The sequence below is a fragment of the Phoxinus phoxinus genome, assembly GCF_949152265.1.
Source record: "Phoxinus phoxinus genome assembly, chromosome: 3".
In the NCBI taxonomy this organism is placed as follows: domain Eukaryota; kingdom Metazoa; phylum Chordata; class Actinopteri; order Cypriniformes; family Leuciscidae; genus Phoxinus; species Phoxinus phoxinus.
This window is the reverse complement of record NC_136878.1, coordinates 7,864,536-7,880,777: the sequence shown is the minus strand read 5'-3', so window position 1 is coordinate 7,880,777 and position 16,242 is coordinate 7,864,536. Positions and strand designations below refer to the sequence as shown.

At 37.5% G+C, this 16,242-nt stretch overlaps 1 protein-coding gene across 1 annotated transcript in view; it reads left to right on the top strand.

Moving 5' to 3' along the window:
* Positions 1-4,735: 4,735 nt before the first annotated feature.
* nos1 (nitric oxide synthase 1 (neuronal)) overlaps positions 4,736-16,242 on the top strand; it is a 51,924-nt gene continuing 40,417 nt past the window's right edge. The window contains exons 1-3 of the mRNA XM_079606276.1: positions 4,736-4,804; positions 6,681-7,414; positions 11,213-11,339. Of these exons, the coding sequence (XP_079462402.1) occupies positions 4,787-4,804; positions 6,681-7,414; positions 11,213-11,339 (879 nt within the window). The 5' untranslated portion in view covers positions 4,736-4,786. The remainder of the gene's footprint in view (positions 4,805-6,680; positions 7,415-11,212; positions 11,340-16,242) is intronic.

Genomic DNA, 16,242 nt, shown 5'->3' with positions numbered 1-16,242 from the left:
TTGAAGTGATCGCTATATGCCAAACTAAGTGACAAGGTGTTGCATCTACTCTACTTGTCCCTGGCCTGACAGCTGATGAAAAAGGTTTGAATCAACGATTAATCAGTTTGACTGCTAAATTCTGCAATGTGTAGAGGGTTAAAGTCCTCGGGTAATTTCTTGATTGCCGTTTTTGAGTGTCCACCTATTTTAGTCATATTTGCCAATTCTCCTTAATTATTGCCCAGTTTTTGTTAACATATAATTGATTTTTTATTTTATTGTATCATCGTTATTTTGTAAAAGATAACAAAAGAGATAAACATATTGCCTATCAGCCTTGAATGACATGGCAAAAATTATATCACATTATTTTGGCTGTATTATTTTGGGCGTTTTTTTCTTGGAGTGAACTTTTGGGCTGGAAATCACCGTCCCAAACTGGCAACACTCGCACACAACACAGATCTGGAAAGCGTCACCAGAGGATAGACATCGTTAAATGACCTCATGTCTCTCACAGCACATAACATTACAATGATATTGAACGTAAAAAACTTACAGAGCTCTGGTTGTAACACCTGACTGCTTCAGTTAATTTCGGTGTTGAGAGTTGCCAAAGAAAAGCACAATTCCAAGGACATGAAACACTGAGAAGAACGTCACGGGTTGCCATCTCTTAATTACGGTAATTACAACATGGCGTGAACACTATAAGCTCGTTGTTTTAGTTCAGGATGAACTGTAAAAAGGCTGCTGATCACGTGTGACGTCTGCGCAATGTAAGTACATTATGTTGACAGGCAGGTAGGACATAAACATAATAGTAAAATAGTATTTCAGTTATACTAAAATCACTGGTTTCTCCCAAGTTTTTTTACTCAATTCAGTCACCTGACGAGTTTTGGTTCCTTGCCATTTGCCTTGGATTTTGGCTTGCTTAGTTGGGGACATTTATTTTTCAGCAATATTATTGATCTGGCTTACTTAAGGTGGACGATGATGCAATTTTCTTCTAGAAACAAACTTTGTTGTGTTATTTTCATGTTATCACTGTGAAGCTGCTTTGATACAATCTGTATTGTAAAAAGCGCTATATAAATAAAGGTGACTTGACTTGACTAAAATAGCACTCAAATTGGTGAAATGGGCCATGTGAACTTCTTTGAACAAAAGGTCAAGTTTTACAAGACGCTCTTTGAAATGAATGTCATGCTGATAATATAATTTTTATTGAACGAATGTATATTCAATTAGAGAAGAATACAAAATAGAAGCATTTTCACTAGAAACATAATCTAATCTAGAAAACCATACATTCACATAAAATCATACATTCACGTGTGTGTGTTTGTGTGTGTGTGTGTGTGTGTGTGTGTTTACCTGTGTGAAATCTGAGGCAAAACAGGCTAAATTGTATTTCATGGAAATATATAATATATATTCCAATCAACCAATCAGATTTAAGGTATAAGTTTAGGACACACACACACACACACACACACACACACACACACACACACACACACACACACACACACACACACACACACACATTTGTGTGTGTACTATATATCACCTTTACACAGACAAGAACCGGCAGTGGCAATATGTTGCAATGTGACTCTACCCACAATCCCTCGCAAACTGAAAATATGGCTATAAAAAGAGATGCCAAAATAATATTTGTAATTTTAGCTAAATGTCTTTCTGCAGCTTTCATTGAGACGTTGCATGTGTAAATGTTTGTTTGCTGTGTGTGTGTGTGAATTAGATGGGTGTAAGAAAAGTGTGTGTGTGTGTGTGTGTGTGTGATGAGCCACAGTGCACGGTTTCATTATAGGGCAGATGGCAGCACTCAAGTCGGAAGTGACTGACATAATGGCTCGACCAGGCCGACAGGCCGTGTGTGTGTGTGTGTGTGTGTGTGTTTGCATTTATTCACATCAGAGATTGAAAATTTTCCCTGCACTTGCCCGTGCACGACAGAATCCCTTCAGATTAAAAAAATATATACTACATTTATAGCTAGTCAACATGAAGTGGTGCTTTTAAGTGTTATTTTGAATGTTAGTAGATGAGTAAGACATTATCCAGGGGTCTCACGCTTTCATTTTGATTAAAAAAATATTTTATAATATTTTATACTATTATTTTTCTCTCTTTTGCACTGCATGCATTAACAATGTACATCACATAACTTATTTATTCTCATAAGTTTAGTTTGTAATAAATACAGACTTGTTTATTAAAGTAATCAGAATGTCTGATGCGGTCTGTGGTCAGTCTGAAGCGTGTCTCTCCTCCTGCGGTGCAAATTCATATTCGTCTGTTTATGCTGCCTGTGTAAATGAAGATCCTGTCGGAATGACACATTGCAAAACAATATTAGGGCTTATGAAAAACCATCGAGCTTGCAATGTATGCATAGCTGGCGTTGACACCAAAAACCTTCGTTCAAATTCATTATGCCTGGTTCTGAAGACTAGATTCAGTGTGTCATGCTGCATCGAGAGATTTATTTAGTAGAAAAAGCATCTCACCAACAAGATTATCTTTTTGTTTATTTAAATATGACCTAGGTTCAACCTCTTATTAAATGAAAACATGTTTTTGTTCATTGTGTGGGTGTTGCTAAAATAAAGTTGTAAACTCAAATATACAAGCTGTACTCAAATATAAAATTGGCAGATAAAACTTCATAATGCCATGTGCATAATTATTAATTTTCTATAATTTGTGCTAGAGCTTTTAGTATCCTGAGGTGGAAATTTTAGCTATAGTGTTGAAATTAACACTAAGTATATTCGTAATCTGTTCTAGAAAGTGTGTGTGTGTGTGTTGTGTGTGTGTGGTTCATGGTGTGTTCTTCTCTTCTGCTGCTTGACCATGTAATGCAGGAAAATGTTAACACTAATCTTTGAAGGTCCACAGATAAAGGCATTCTTGCTTGATGGATAGCTGTTTTTTGTACAACATAATACAGGGATGTGTGGTGTAGGAAACCTTTTCCTTCGTCAAAGCAGAGAGGAGACTTTGGGATCGCGTTCAAACAGAAGTTATTCTTTTATTGAGAAACTTTTATTGAGAATTGAGACAAAAGGTGTGAGTCTGACTCATTTAATTTAGAATGGAAAAAACAGGTCTTGCAGGAATCTCTTGCTGGAAACTCAATCATCATTTAAAATTCAATGCACAGAACTTTCTCAGTTTATATACTATTGTATTGGAATCTAAATTAAACATTTAATAAATTTGTAATCCTGCAGTGGTTTAGAATGACCATGGAGCAGTTTTATGTTTGATAAACTTAATAATTCATCTGCTGGGTAAGCCAAACAGTTTTGAACTGAATGCCAAATGAAAACTAAAACTTTAATCAACAGATCTTCGTGTTGCATATGAATTCAGCATTGATCTTTAACACTGAAACATTGATTTAACTTACTTATTACTTCAACTCATTGAAAAGGCTGCAACATGCATGAAATGTCATGATTTTTGGGCAGTGATTTTGTTGCAATATACCTGTGAGTTGGGATTTGTTGTGCTAAGTGTCTCAAACTTTGATGAAGCATTTTAGTCCACTTCGATTTAAAATAGTTTAGAAATCTAGAACTAAACAATATACCGGTACATTCATGTCAATAAGTATTGTATACTGTAAAAAAAAAAAAAAAAGTTGCAGCCTTACATTTTTTAAGTACAATCAACTTGGATGTTAAAGTCATTTCAACTTAAATTACATTCAACTGACTTTAAAAATGAGTTGAATCTGGCATAACTTATAAAAAGCGTATTTTGATGAGTTAAAGCAATTTAAAGCATATGTTGTCTTAACTTATTGATCATATATATATATTTTGTTTTTACAGAACCTACCCCACGACCAGGGTGAGTTGAAACAATAAAAAACATAAATGCATTTGTGCATTGATTTATTGTGTTAATCATATTTGGTTGCTCAAAATCAAAGTTAAATTGCTAACACAGAAAAGCATAGTGCATATCTGAAAACATAACAGAACGTCTCATCATAAATCAAATGATAAACCAGACCTGGCCTTTTACTGTCTTGCCTCAAAATAGTTATTTTTTTATCCTGCAAATGCTGTATAGTTATTTGTACTCCACTTTATCTACTCACAGCTTATATGGTGTTGGTCATGTATATGACAGTGATTTCACCCGTTCAGCTAATACTTTAGGTTAAACTTATTTTATAATTTAATTTATAATCCTCTCCGGTTTCCCACATTTCAAATAATGTTGATTTCTGCTTTAATTCTAAATGTTTTAACAGTTAATCTGAAGATGTACACATGTTACTGTGCAAATATGATTCCTTCCCATATATGTGAGTGCAGTGGGGTTGTAAAACCCTCCCATTGAGGGAGGCAGAGCCTCGGGAGGGATGGATGACAGAATGACAGCAGTGCGCGCGGAATAAATGCTCGCGCACCGGAGCGGCAGGAGCGCAGAGCTTCTCACGCGCTGCGTGTTTATACAGCGGCTCGCGCAGACATGCCACGCGTCTTCTGAGTGGGACATCAAGAAGGAAAAGTCTGAACCTTCCATCGGAATATTGGCAAGGAGATAACCGCACTGTGTGAGGCGATTTTTATAGCTTTTGAAATTGGAAAGGTAAGTTGCGTTGCTTTATATATTTTATTTACTCTCGAAAGTACATTTTATTGTTAATTCGACATGTTCTGCGAAATGCATACTGTATATCCGATGATGTTTTTGTGAAATGGGCATGTGGAGTTGCTGTAGCTCATGATGCAACTGGTGTGTCCTGTTGAACATGCGTGCATGGCTGCAGGTCAGTGCTTGTGATAACTCCTGTACAGTTAGCGCACATTATTTAACATTTGGTTTTAAAAAATGTCTATAGACTGTAATTAATAGAATGTCGTTGTGTAGGCTATGTGAAGTTCTGCCTGCTTTTGAGAACTGTCAGTGTGTTTCTATCTTTTTCATAAAGCATGCACTTTATGTAGTTATTTACCATTTTTCTGCTTTATAGCAGAAATATTTGTGCACGAGATTTATTTAAACAATTGTTTACTGATTGTCATGATTATTATTTTTTTAATAAAATGACCACAATATGTGTTTTAAAAAGAAGCTTTTTTGTATCGTATGTCTTGGTAAATGATGCTATTATTAGGATACTATCTCAAGATTCACCAATACATGTTAACTGCTTAAATTAATATGTTTGGCAAAGCATCAGCTGTACCTGATCTGACAGTTATTGCTTTCATTAATGAAAACGAATGTTGTCAGCTTGATTCAGTCATATTAAATAGAAGGTTGTCTTGAATAAAACCAGTTAAGTATCCAAAAAGAAGCACATTTTTCACTGTGCAGCATATATACCGGTAAAATGTCAATATGTCTATTCTAATCGAGGAATGTAATATTTTCCTTTAAGAAAATGTTCCTTAGACATAGTGCATGATTTTCTCAGTGGGAAATGTCATTGTAATCTATAACAAATGCGTTTTTTGTTATTTTATCATCCACAAATAGTTCTTGAAATCAAGTGTATTATAAACGAAAAGTTATTAAAACATGCTGTGAAGCTGCTTTGCAATTGAAAGTTGTTAGCTAGTTGTTTTTCCCTATTCTTTATTACAAAGCAGTCTCTGCAATTGTAATGTCTCTTTCCACGACTCTAAATCTGAATTAGTAATGTCTCATTTTGAGAGAATTGGACAATAGTTGTTCACACGAGGCCATATGCGTTTCATGCTGCCAAGAAAGGCGAGATGCAGGAGGACTGTAGATTCTAAGTGTTTCTCGCATGAACGTTTAATCGAGACTGAGCATGATGCTCATGAAGGAAATGCTACTGGCTTGTCAACAGAAAGGAAAGAGTGAATTGAAGTTCACAGCTTGTACACTGTGGAATGAGTCACCACTCTATCATTGAAATTATAAAAAAAAAAGTATTGTGACGAACTGAACTGAATGACTTTTTCTTAGAAATAATGACTTGCATTCAAAGTAAAGCAATAGTTCATTCCAAAAAAGAAAATTCTGCCATTATTTACTCCCCCTCATGTCGTTCCAAACCCAAATTATGCTATTATATTTCTGTAGAGCAAAAAATGAATTTGGAGGAATCTTCACAACTTATGCTCTATATTTAAATTCTTCTGAAGCTGTTCAATAGTTTTATATGAGAACTAGACTGAAATGTAATTGAATAATGTTCATTATTTGCTGAAGCTCCCCTTCAGTGAGCTGAAAACTCAAGGTCCTGATCACTGAGTCAGATAGATTTGTGAACGAATCATTCAGTCTGATGTGTGAACCAGATCAAGAGTTCATTGACAAAATTCAAAATTCATTCACAAATCGGACTGATCAAAGCATGTAGAGCGTGAGTCGTATGGACTACTTTCATGTCATTTTTTTTGCTTTTTGTTCCATGGAAATATGAAAGAATACAAGCTTAGAACTAATTATTTATGTTTGACTATTAATTTAAACCAGTTCTTACAATACTTATTATATTCAGACATAGTTGTACATAATTGAGAGTCTGAATATTTTCTTAAATGTCACAGGATGCCATCAGTACAATGAAAATGTGAGTTTTACTGGCCTATATTGTTTTGCATCTTGGCCTGCCTTGGCTGACACATTTGACATGTTGCTCTCCTTTGTCACATTCAACTCAATTGCAGATCAGCGCTGACGCACAGGAAGACACAATGCAGGAATCTGAGCCCAGCGTGTGTCAGCTGCAGCCCAACATCATCTCGGTGCGCCTCTTCAAAAGAAAGATCGGTGGGCTGGGCTTTCTGGTCAAACAGCGCGTGTGCAAGCCGCCCGTCATCATCTCCGACATCATTCGGGGCGGGGCGGCAGAGGAATGTGGGCTGGTCCAAGTCGGCGACATCGTCCTGGCCGTGAACAACAAGCCTTTGGTGGACCTGAGCTACGAACGTGCGCTCGAGACCCTGAAGAACGTGTCAACCGAAAGCCACGCCGTCCTGATCCTCCGCGGGCCCGAGGGCTTCACCACTCACCTGGAGACCACGCTGAGCAGCGACGGTAAACCCAGAACGGTTCGCGTCACCAGGCCCGTCAACCCCCCTCAGAGCAGGCCGTGCGAACGATGCTCGCCTCTCACGCCCAACATGACCAAAGAGCTCAGGGCGATAGAGAACCTGTCCTCTGCCTACACTCCCGGGAAAGAACCGTGGGAGAACAAACCCCTGATTCCCCTGCTGGCCCAGGACACTCTGATCAGAGAAGGAGGCCATTCAGCCCTCCTCCTCAATGGGGTGGAGGAGAACAACGACCTGTTGAAGGAGATTGAGCCGGTGCTGAAGCTCATCAAGAACAGCAAAAAAGAGATAAATGGAGAAGGTCAGAGAGTCATAGACAGGAAGGATGTCGAGGTGCAGGTGGAGAGGTGAGTGATGTCACAAAATGATAAGCCATAGTCTCTTTTACCAAAGTGAATGATCTGTAAACTAATAAAATGGGATTATTTTCAATTACCATGTTTGCTGTAACTGTAGCTGTAACTTCTCAAAATAAACACAATCCAAAAGCGGAGATACTCGGTGCAGGTCACGCCGATATGTTGACGGATTTCAGGTGCTGCGTGATATCTCTGCGCCCAAGTAGCAGTGCTTCGCCTGTGCTTCCCCCTAATATAGTCGCAAGTCAATATCTGCCTATGAAACCGCCTAGTCTTAATCTGCATCGCTATTTGTACTCTTTGTGAATAGGCCACAAGTAATTAGGTGGGTTTTTTTTAATCACTTTTACTCAGGACATGCTAGCTGGCAACAAAGGATTCCATTCTTTATGCTAAGCTAAGCTAGCGGCGACCCTGCCAAACTAAAATGCATGCACTGAGACAAAAATGGATTTGCCCACCTATCTAAATGTAGGAAAGACGGTGAATAAGCCCTATTTCAAAAAACGGTGGAGTGTTCCTTTTAAGGCCCGTTCACACCAAGATTTATAACTATAACGATAACCATAAGGATTTAGTTCTAAAAATCATTCTGAATATAAAAGAATAGTTCACACCACAACTGTAATGATAACGGCACAGAGAAGTAAAATCATTGGAATCACTTTCAGAACAATTTTTCCAGCTGATGAACGATAAAACATTGACAGCCAATCAGAATCCACCCTGCTTTAATGCGACTGACGACACAACTGCAGCGTGCACTTACAATCAGTGTTGGGAGTAACGCATTTTATAAAACGGTTAGTTCCAGTCCTTGATTCTGATTGATCAATAGCTGTGTTTTATTCACGATAAAACACGGCTATGACCGCTTCACCCAAGGGTTCTAAGTATTCACAATGCCTAGCAACCACTCTTAAACATGTTAAGTGATATCTTGTTCTTTTAACAATTAAGGGGTTTTCCCGTGCCCAGACACTCTAATCATTTGTCATTTGTGTCTTGCTTCTCCGTGTTCACAAGTTCAGTCCTTTCAATATAAAAGTCTTCTCTACTGACACTCACTCATAAAGACAGTTTTTGCCACCATCTAATGGTAAAATAATGAAACTTCTGTTGCTATTCACAGCCAGGGACTATTTTTTTCCAGTGGAAGAAAGGCTTTTAGTGATTTTACTTAATGAAAGTTGCATTGATACATAATTGTTGGCTTTAATATTTTTATTGTGTGGTAACCGTTTAATAAAAGCAATAAGGTACTCGAGGCTAGCTCTGTATCGTGAATAAGTCACGGCTGAAGGTGTTACGGAATCAGATTACTTAAAGGAGAACTCCGGTCAATTTTAACATTGAGCTCAATTTTTAGTAAATTTGGAGTGCTGTCAATACAGAGAACAACGACAAAAATCGGTGTTGCCTACACTGTGTTATCCTCTTTTTAAAATTTGCACCCTGTTCACTTCAATGGGGCACGTTTTAAACCTGCTTTTAGCCTCTTAACATCTTTGATATATCATTACAAGTGCCCAGCCATGTTAGATGATTCCTTCAGAGTGAACACGAGTGAATCTGACTACAGTAGATGTGAAAGATATGAATAAAATGAGTTATTTCAGCCAGGCCAGCGCAAATACCTGCATTTACATCCTGTTTTCGGTCGAAGTCCAAAGTAGTCGATTGTCGAGTTCACGCGCGTGATCATAGGTATCTTAAAGTATCAAATTTTAAAAAGAGGATTTTTGTCGTTGTTCTCTGTATTGACAGCACTCCAAATTTACTAAAAATTTAGCTCAATGTTAAAATTGACCGGAGTTCTCCTTTAAGTAACCAGTACAGTTATGCATTACTTTTATATTTACAACAAAATGTCTTCGTTACTTTATCAAATAAGTGACGGAAGTTACTTTGTTTTTCCATTTATTGAGTGTCGTATCCTGTCCCCATGTTGAGAGAAATTGTGAGGAAGTGCAGAGTAAACATGATTATACTAATGTTGCATGCATTTGCTCATCTCACTTGCTCAAAAACAGATTCAGTATTCCTCAAAATGAATAAAAACAGTTATATGCAAACTCAGAATATTATGTAAACCTGCAAAAATTAAATGCGTTAAAATATTACTCAATCTCAAATATTAAATGTATTAGTTTCTCCTTCTCCTTCTCCTCCACCCACGCTAGGAGGCGTACTGGGCGACCTCACATTCACTAGGGTATAAAATATATGGCATTCCTGGAAATCTCTAAACTTTTAAATATATGTGCAAATATAGGTTATGCTTGCGTTCTTCATTTTGAATTGAAGTTCTGAAGTGGCATTTAAGAAGCAAAGAGGAGTCTACAAAGCATGCATGCGCTACCACTTGAAGCTTTTAGAACAAGATATTTCTGGGAACAACTGAACATGAGTAATAAGAACACTACAGCTAATTACATGAGCGCTATTGACTCAAGAAAAGTGTTCTCTCAAAGCATTATTGGTTTAATGTTGTCACCACAGATCGAGAAGACATCCTGCTCTTAGAATTAATTTGACTATTTCATTTAAACTATACCTGCATGTACTCCAAGTCTTTGCTACAAAAAATATCTGCTAAACATTGCCACCATTATTGTGTATTGTCTAAAGTGTATTGAGACTGTGTGAGTGATAACAAACCCCAATCTATTTCCTCTACTTTCATTACATGGCATTATGGTTTACAAATAGCTAGCCAGATTTTATTTGATGCCTCATGCTTCAAAAACAATATTTTTGGGGAAAGTTCAGTTTAGTGCATTTTGTTTAGTTATTTGGTGAGCCGAAAGTGAGTGAATCTGTACATAGTGTATTTATTCCATTCAGTCTTTGAAATTACTCTTGCATTGAATGTTCATATTACGCTTAAGTGAACAGGAAGTACTAACAGGCAGTGTGAAAAGCTTCCAGCAACATTAATAATAGAATGGATATAAATAGACATAAATAATATTTTCATTTTGTGATCACAGTTTTCAAAGTACACCACTTGGTTCGAATTAATTATGCCTAAATTATTTGTTTCACTGACGTAGTGTTGTCATATTGTTTAACCGAATGAGAGTTACTGTCAGAAAAGATGTGAAGAAGATGATCTATGAACATTGGTTTAATCATTGTTGCTGTTGTCGGGCAATGATTAGAAATGGCCTTGGTGTTTTATGGTTTGAAAAAGCGCACACTTCACCAGATTTCTTTTTTATATTACTAAACAAATGATAATTGTGCTTGGAATTTCAATCTGACTTGTGCGATGGCAGCATTTCATCCAAAACAAATCATGCTTCTTTCACTTTTCTCTCACATTTGTGTTGAATGTGTTACTATAAGTCCCATCATGCATTGCAAAGTCAGCTAGAATTTTTGGAAGTGTTTGTTGTTTACATTTTTAAAAGTGCATTATACATCTGATAGCATGGTTTATTGAACACTAGCTAAATCTGATTATGAAATAACATGAGTATGAATGGAATTGAGGCAATTTACCGTTTCATTTAAACATTCATGAAGTGCACATTGGTAGCCTTGAAAAAATGAATGTTTTAATGGAATTCAAGTTAAGCTTTATGGATGGCATCTGAGGCATGCTGTTGATTATGACTGACTATACCCCTCAGTTTATTAACACAAACGTAATACACTTACAATAGACAAGAATAAATAAATAATATAACCGAATGTGATTTGAGTAGTTGTACATACATCTAGACTTGTTTCCTTCTGGCTGATGTTTGAGGTGTGACCTGAACTGTTTGTGACTTTCAGAGACCTTGGTGTGGGAAATGGACAGAACGCCCAGCTGGCGTCGGATAACGACAGAGTGTTTGATGACCTCTGGAGAAAGGACAACATGCCTATGGTGCTTAACAACCCTTACTCGGAGAGTGACAAGGTAAAATACAGTCTAAATGGCTTCACATTTGGCTTTGAAGGACTGCGAGTGAGTCAGTAATCTATCAGTGTTTGTTTTTCTGTTTAAAGGTGCAAGTTCAGACATATTGAAGCTGTACTTATACTGTAAATATGGCTTGATCTGCTTGACAGCTGGCTGATAGTCAATGTCCTACTCTTTAATGCAGGACATAGTTCCACATACATCGTTTTATATGCTAATTCTTGAGATGAACTGTACTTTACTGTAAAACGTACTTCAGGATTTAAAGGAAGAGGTTCTTAACTCATGGATCACAATAGGTCTATTCTCTTGGATAGTCATGGACAGCAGTGAAAATCAATGCTTATTACTGCTAATAACATGCAACTAACCATATAGGTATGCATATATGAAAATCGAAATGCAAGAGCCAGTTAGAAAGTATAGTGTAACACACACACACACACACACACACACGCATATATATATATATGTATTCTGAAGAATCTGTAATTTAACTTCAAGCATGTTTTCAAAAGAACATTGTAGAAAAAACAATATGAGTTTCTTGAGGGTTTTCTTGCTGAATTAATGCACATTTGCTGCCAATAACTTTTATTCGGGAGATTTTCAAACTTTAACCTTATATTTAAAAAAACAAATCACACCCATGACTGAAATTATCTAGAAAATAAGATTTAAAGTCGACATGAACTCAAAATTGACCCTATTTACTTCGTTAGCGCATATTACTAGTCTTCTGGTGAACAATTAATCCGTGCCAAGTCACAGGAAAAAAATAGTTTGCTGTGGTAATCTTTAATCAAAATCTGAAAAGTTACTTCCGGCCTGTAATGGCGTTCCTTTTCTGATGACGTCAGTTTGACGGCTTGGGTTGAAAACGCTTAACCACTGCCCTCAAACCGTCAGTCTGCTGTGAGCAGAGATGGAGAGGAGGAGCGCTAAAGTAAAACCCTGCCCTCTGTTCAATACTCCCTTTCACTTGGAAATACGTCACAACACTGGAGAAAAGTCGTTTGCAACTTCCGGTTCACGCGGACTTTAAATCCCGTCAAGAAGTTCAAGCTGAATTAACTGCAGAAGTGCTTCAAGTACTTCAAGTAGGGTTACTTGCAATAATGTTTCTAGTCTAGCGCCTGTCGCATGGTCTTCTCTGTACCTGCCAGCGCAGTGCTGGTGTAGCATGTGTTTCTACAGCCCTGGTTGTGGGGGTAGCAATGCTTACATTTCACATCAGCACATGACTCTCTCATCTGGCCTCTTGTGACGCATTATCCCTTCTGAAAGAAACCGGATGGATGGAGGCGATCCAAGAAAGCAGAGGAATGAATGGATGCAGCTGTGTGGTCCAAGACGGAGTTGCTCTCTTTCTCTCTCTTTCGCGTAATACAGTGTCTGGTGGATGATTAATCATCAGTGAGTAAGACGAGGGGGGTGAGGGGGGGGGGGGGGGTGGGGGGTGGGGGGTGAGAGTACAAGAGAAATAGGAAGACAAGAACATGGGACATAGTTAGCATGTGATTGTTGTGCACGATGCTTGACGCTATTAGTGTGACAGAAAGATGCAATGACTGTTGAGATGATATATGAACCCTTAGAGCATGTCCTACCCGGCACAGAGTTCCTCCGCAATAAGTGCAAAACTGCCGCAGCCAATCAGACAACATCTACTGAATAATATTTAACATAGTAGGGATATGTAGTGCAATGTGTGTGATCAACCAAATATCAAGATTTACACAAGATTTAATTTCCATGTGCTTTTGTTTTGGTCATATTCCACTGAGGGCGACTGCTGGCTGAGTGTATAATGGCAAAAGTGATTACTGAATAATGTGACGATGTACTTTGAAGTTTTGACTGTTGAACAATAAAAAAAGTTGAATTACAAAAAAAAAAAAAGATTTACACAAGATGTCAGATTTACATAAAAGAAATAGTGTACACCCAATTGCCTGGTACACAGTGAATGATTTTGGCGTGTCTGAGTGAAACTAACCGATTTTTGTGGTACAGTGAGAGGTTCGAAGACGGCTGTTCTCATGGTCTTGTGACCAAAGATAGCTTGCGATACAGTTTCAGAAATTTTAGCATCATCAACGCAACATGGCGCTTAAATGTGCAAAATTGATGCAGTTTTCTCTAGTAATGACCTCCTCTTTTTTCAGCTCGCATAAAAACCTCCATTTCCAAATTGCGATTCATCTGGCTCTATTTGTTTACCGCTAGCGCATACTGAAGTTTTATTCTTGTACGTTTCTTGTAGCCTACGATTCCATAGGTGTCATCATCGTACAGTCTACATACATGTCGTACCCAAGATTATTAGATCCATGTCGTACAGTGTGATTTGTAATGATCTGCTGAAATCTGTAGCAGGCATAAACGAACTGCGCATAAGGGTTAAGTGTGTGTTATTCAGTCACATTGACTTTAAATGGCTAGCCAGATATGACATTATCTGCAAAGGCTAAGGGTCGATAACACATTGCCTTGTACCTTCCAATCTTCACTTCACTCTGACAGTTTGAGACCTTGGCTACTCTATAATAACCTGTTATAACAGAAGTGAACGCTGACATTTTGCACTTTTAGCATATTCACACTGACACACAATGGTGGGTAATGAATTTGCTCGAGCATGCCCAGAATATTCTTGACACACTGTTAGATATACAGCATATTCCTGCTGAGATGAAAAGCGAGCATTCTCTTTAGGTTGCTTTAGACGATTTTAAACTTGTTTTACATTTCTGTCAAGCTGTAAATGGAGCAGCTTGTTTTTTTTGTTAGAAGTGTCTGGAAAGTTAACCTTGCTGACACTAAACAGAATGCATGATTCGTTGCTCTTCGTTACAACACAGGTGCGATATTTTGAAATGTTTGAGATGATAATAACCTTTCAGTCTGTCTGATGTGGTTGAGGTTTTTTCGAAATGTGCTGAGTTTTCCAAGGCTAACAGCAGTGCCCTGCATAATGCAAGCACTAATAAGGCTCGCTCGCCCAGTGGAAGTGGTGTGAAGCAGTTGGACAGATGAGCTGCTAACATCATTAAACAATGATGTTGCCGCCTTTGAAGCTCTGCGTGAAAAATTAGCAATATTATTTTATCATCTACATTTTAGTTTATTCCATGCGCTCATAAGTTAAATTATAAAACAGATAGTTCCTCTCCTGGATGCTTATGTCAATACAGCATTCCACCAGTTAAAACATATGTGATTTATTAATTGCTATGATACTAAATGCATTTTTACCATTAGTGTGTATATCAATTCACAATTTTTTTTCCCCATAAAATAACCTTCTGTTATTATTTACCATGTCAGGGGCTGTATTTTCTAGCAGATGCATGACACTTGATCACCTAAAAATTCATTTAAGTTTTAATTTTACATTTTTTGCATCTGTTTTTTTTTCAAAGTTGCTTGCAACAATTATAGAAATTTGTATTTATTACTATTTTTCTGCTTTTTTAATTATGTATGGCTAATTTTGAAAATGCTATAATGTAGACACCCTTTAGTACAACTCTCATACTTGCATGAATATGTGAATACTGTATATTAATCAATATTTGCATATTTAGGATTGGTGATGCAAAGAATTATGACACTTTTATTCAAGGAGTTTTCATACAAGGAGATGTATGTATATTTAAACATCAATAAAGCATCGATTAAGCTATTTCAGCCCTCTTTTATGAATATTGCAATATATTGATCAATATTTGCATATTTATGATTGGTAATGCAAATAATTTTGACATGACAGTGTTTTATATGCATGTATTTTAGTAGGAGATGTTATATTTATTGATGCCATTTAATATACATCCCAAATTGGTCATACAGTAGTACAATCTATCTCAATGAAAGTGAAGATAGACAGACAGACAGACAGACAGATGGACGGACGGATGAGAAATATTAGATGGATGGATGGAAAGACGTATTTAAAGCTAATATTAGGTAGGCCTATTTATACAGACAATTTCCATGACATCCAAAGAAACACAATCTTTTCATCTGATTAGTCATTCCACAATGTTTTATTTATTAGCAGCTTGTGAAATTAGTTTGTCAAATCAGCTCATGTTACTCTTTTACACAATGCAGCTTTGTGCGCAGCTTGTGTTAATACAGCTGTATTATAAGAAGGATGAGACGTAGACAAAGCAGTTTCCCCTGCAGTGCCTGTTATCAAGCAAAGTTGCAGCAGTGAAGGTGTGCTCTGCTGGTCTGTGAATGTTGCGTGAGTGTATCGAGTGCTTGTTTCTGAAGTGCTCCTGTGTGGGTAAGTGGTCTCCAAGTGTCGATGATGTTGCCGATTATTCCACCCCGCTCGAACACGTGGTTGTGTGTGTGTGTGTGTGTGTGTGTGTGTGTGTGTCAGTCGTTGCTCGGGGCGACGCTGTCATGTACACAGAATCCTCAGTTGAAGTTTCCTTTTTTAATTTTACACCATTTCTTTCACACTGCCTTCCTGTCACGGTGCACGTTTGTATATATGTAAGGGTGTAGCATATCCGCTTTTGTCCTCATGTTTCACTTGTGACAAGATTGTTCTTCTCATCCCTTATACTTTAGATGTCTCTCATGCGCAAAATTGAGTGTGGTGTTTTCCGTGCCAGCCAAGTGTAGCGTGGTGGCTTTGAAATAATAATCCTGTATGTTGTGTAGCCAGAGACATATTTGTCTTCTGAGGAGAATCAAATCGATTGAGTCGAAGGACGCCCACTATTCTTCCAGGGGACAGTGAACATAATGGGCCAAGGCTGATATTGAAGTTTGCATTCATATCATCAGAAACCACCACAATTATGCGAGTGATGTGGTGTCGAAACCGTCGGCCTGTGAACTGGGTCTTCATAAGGAATATAATGGCTGCTAGATTGAT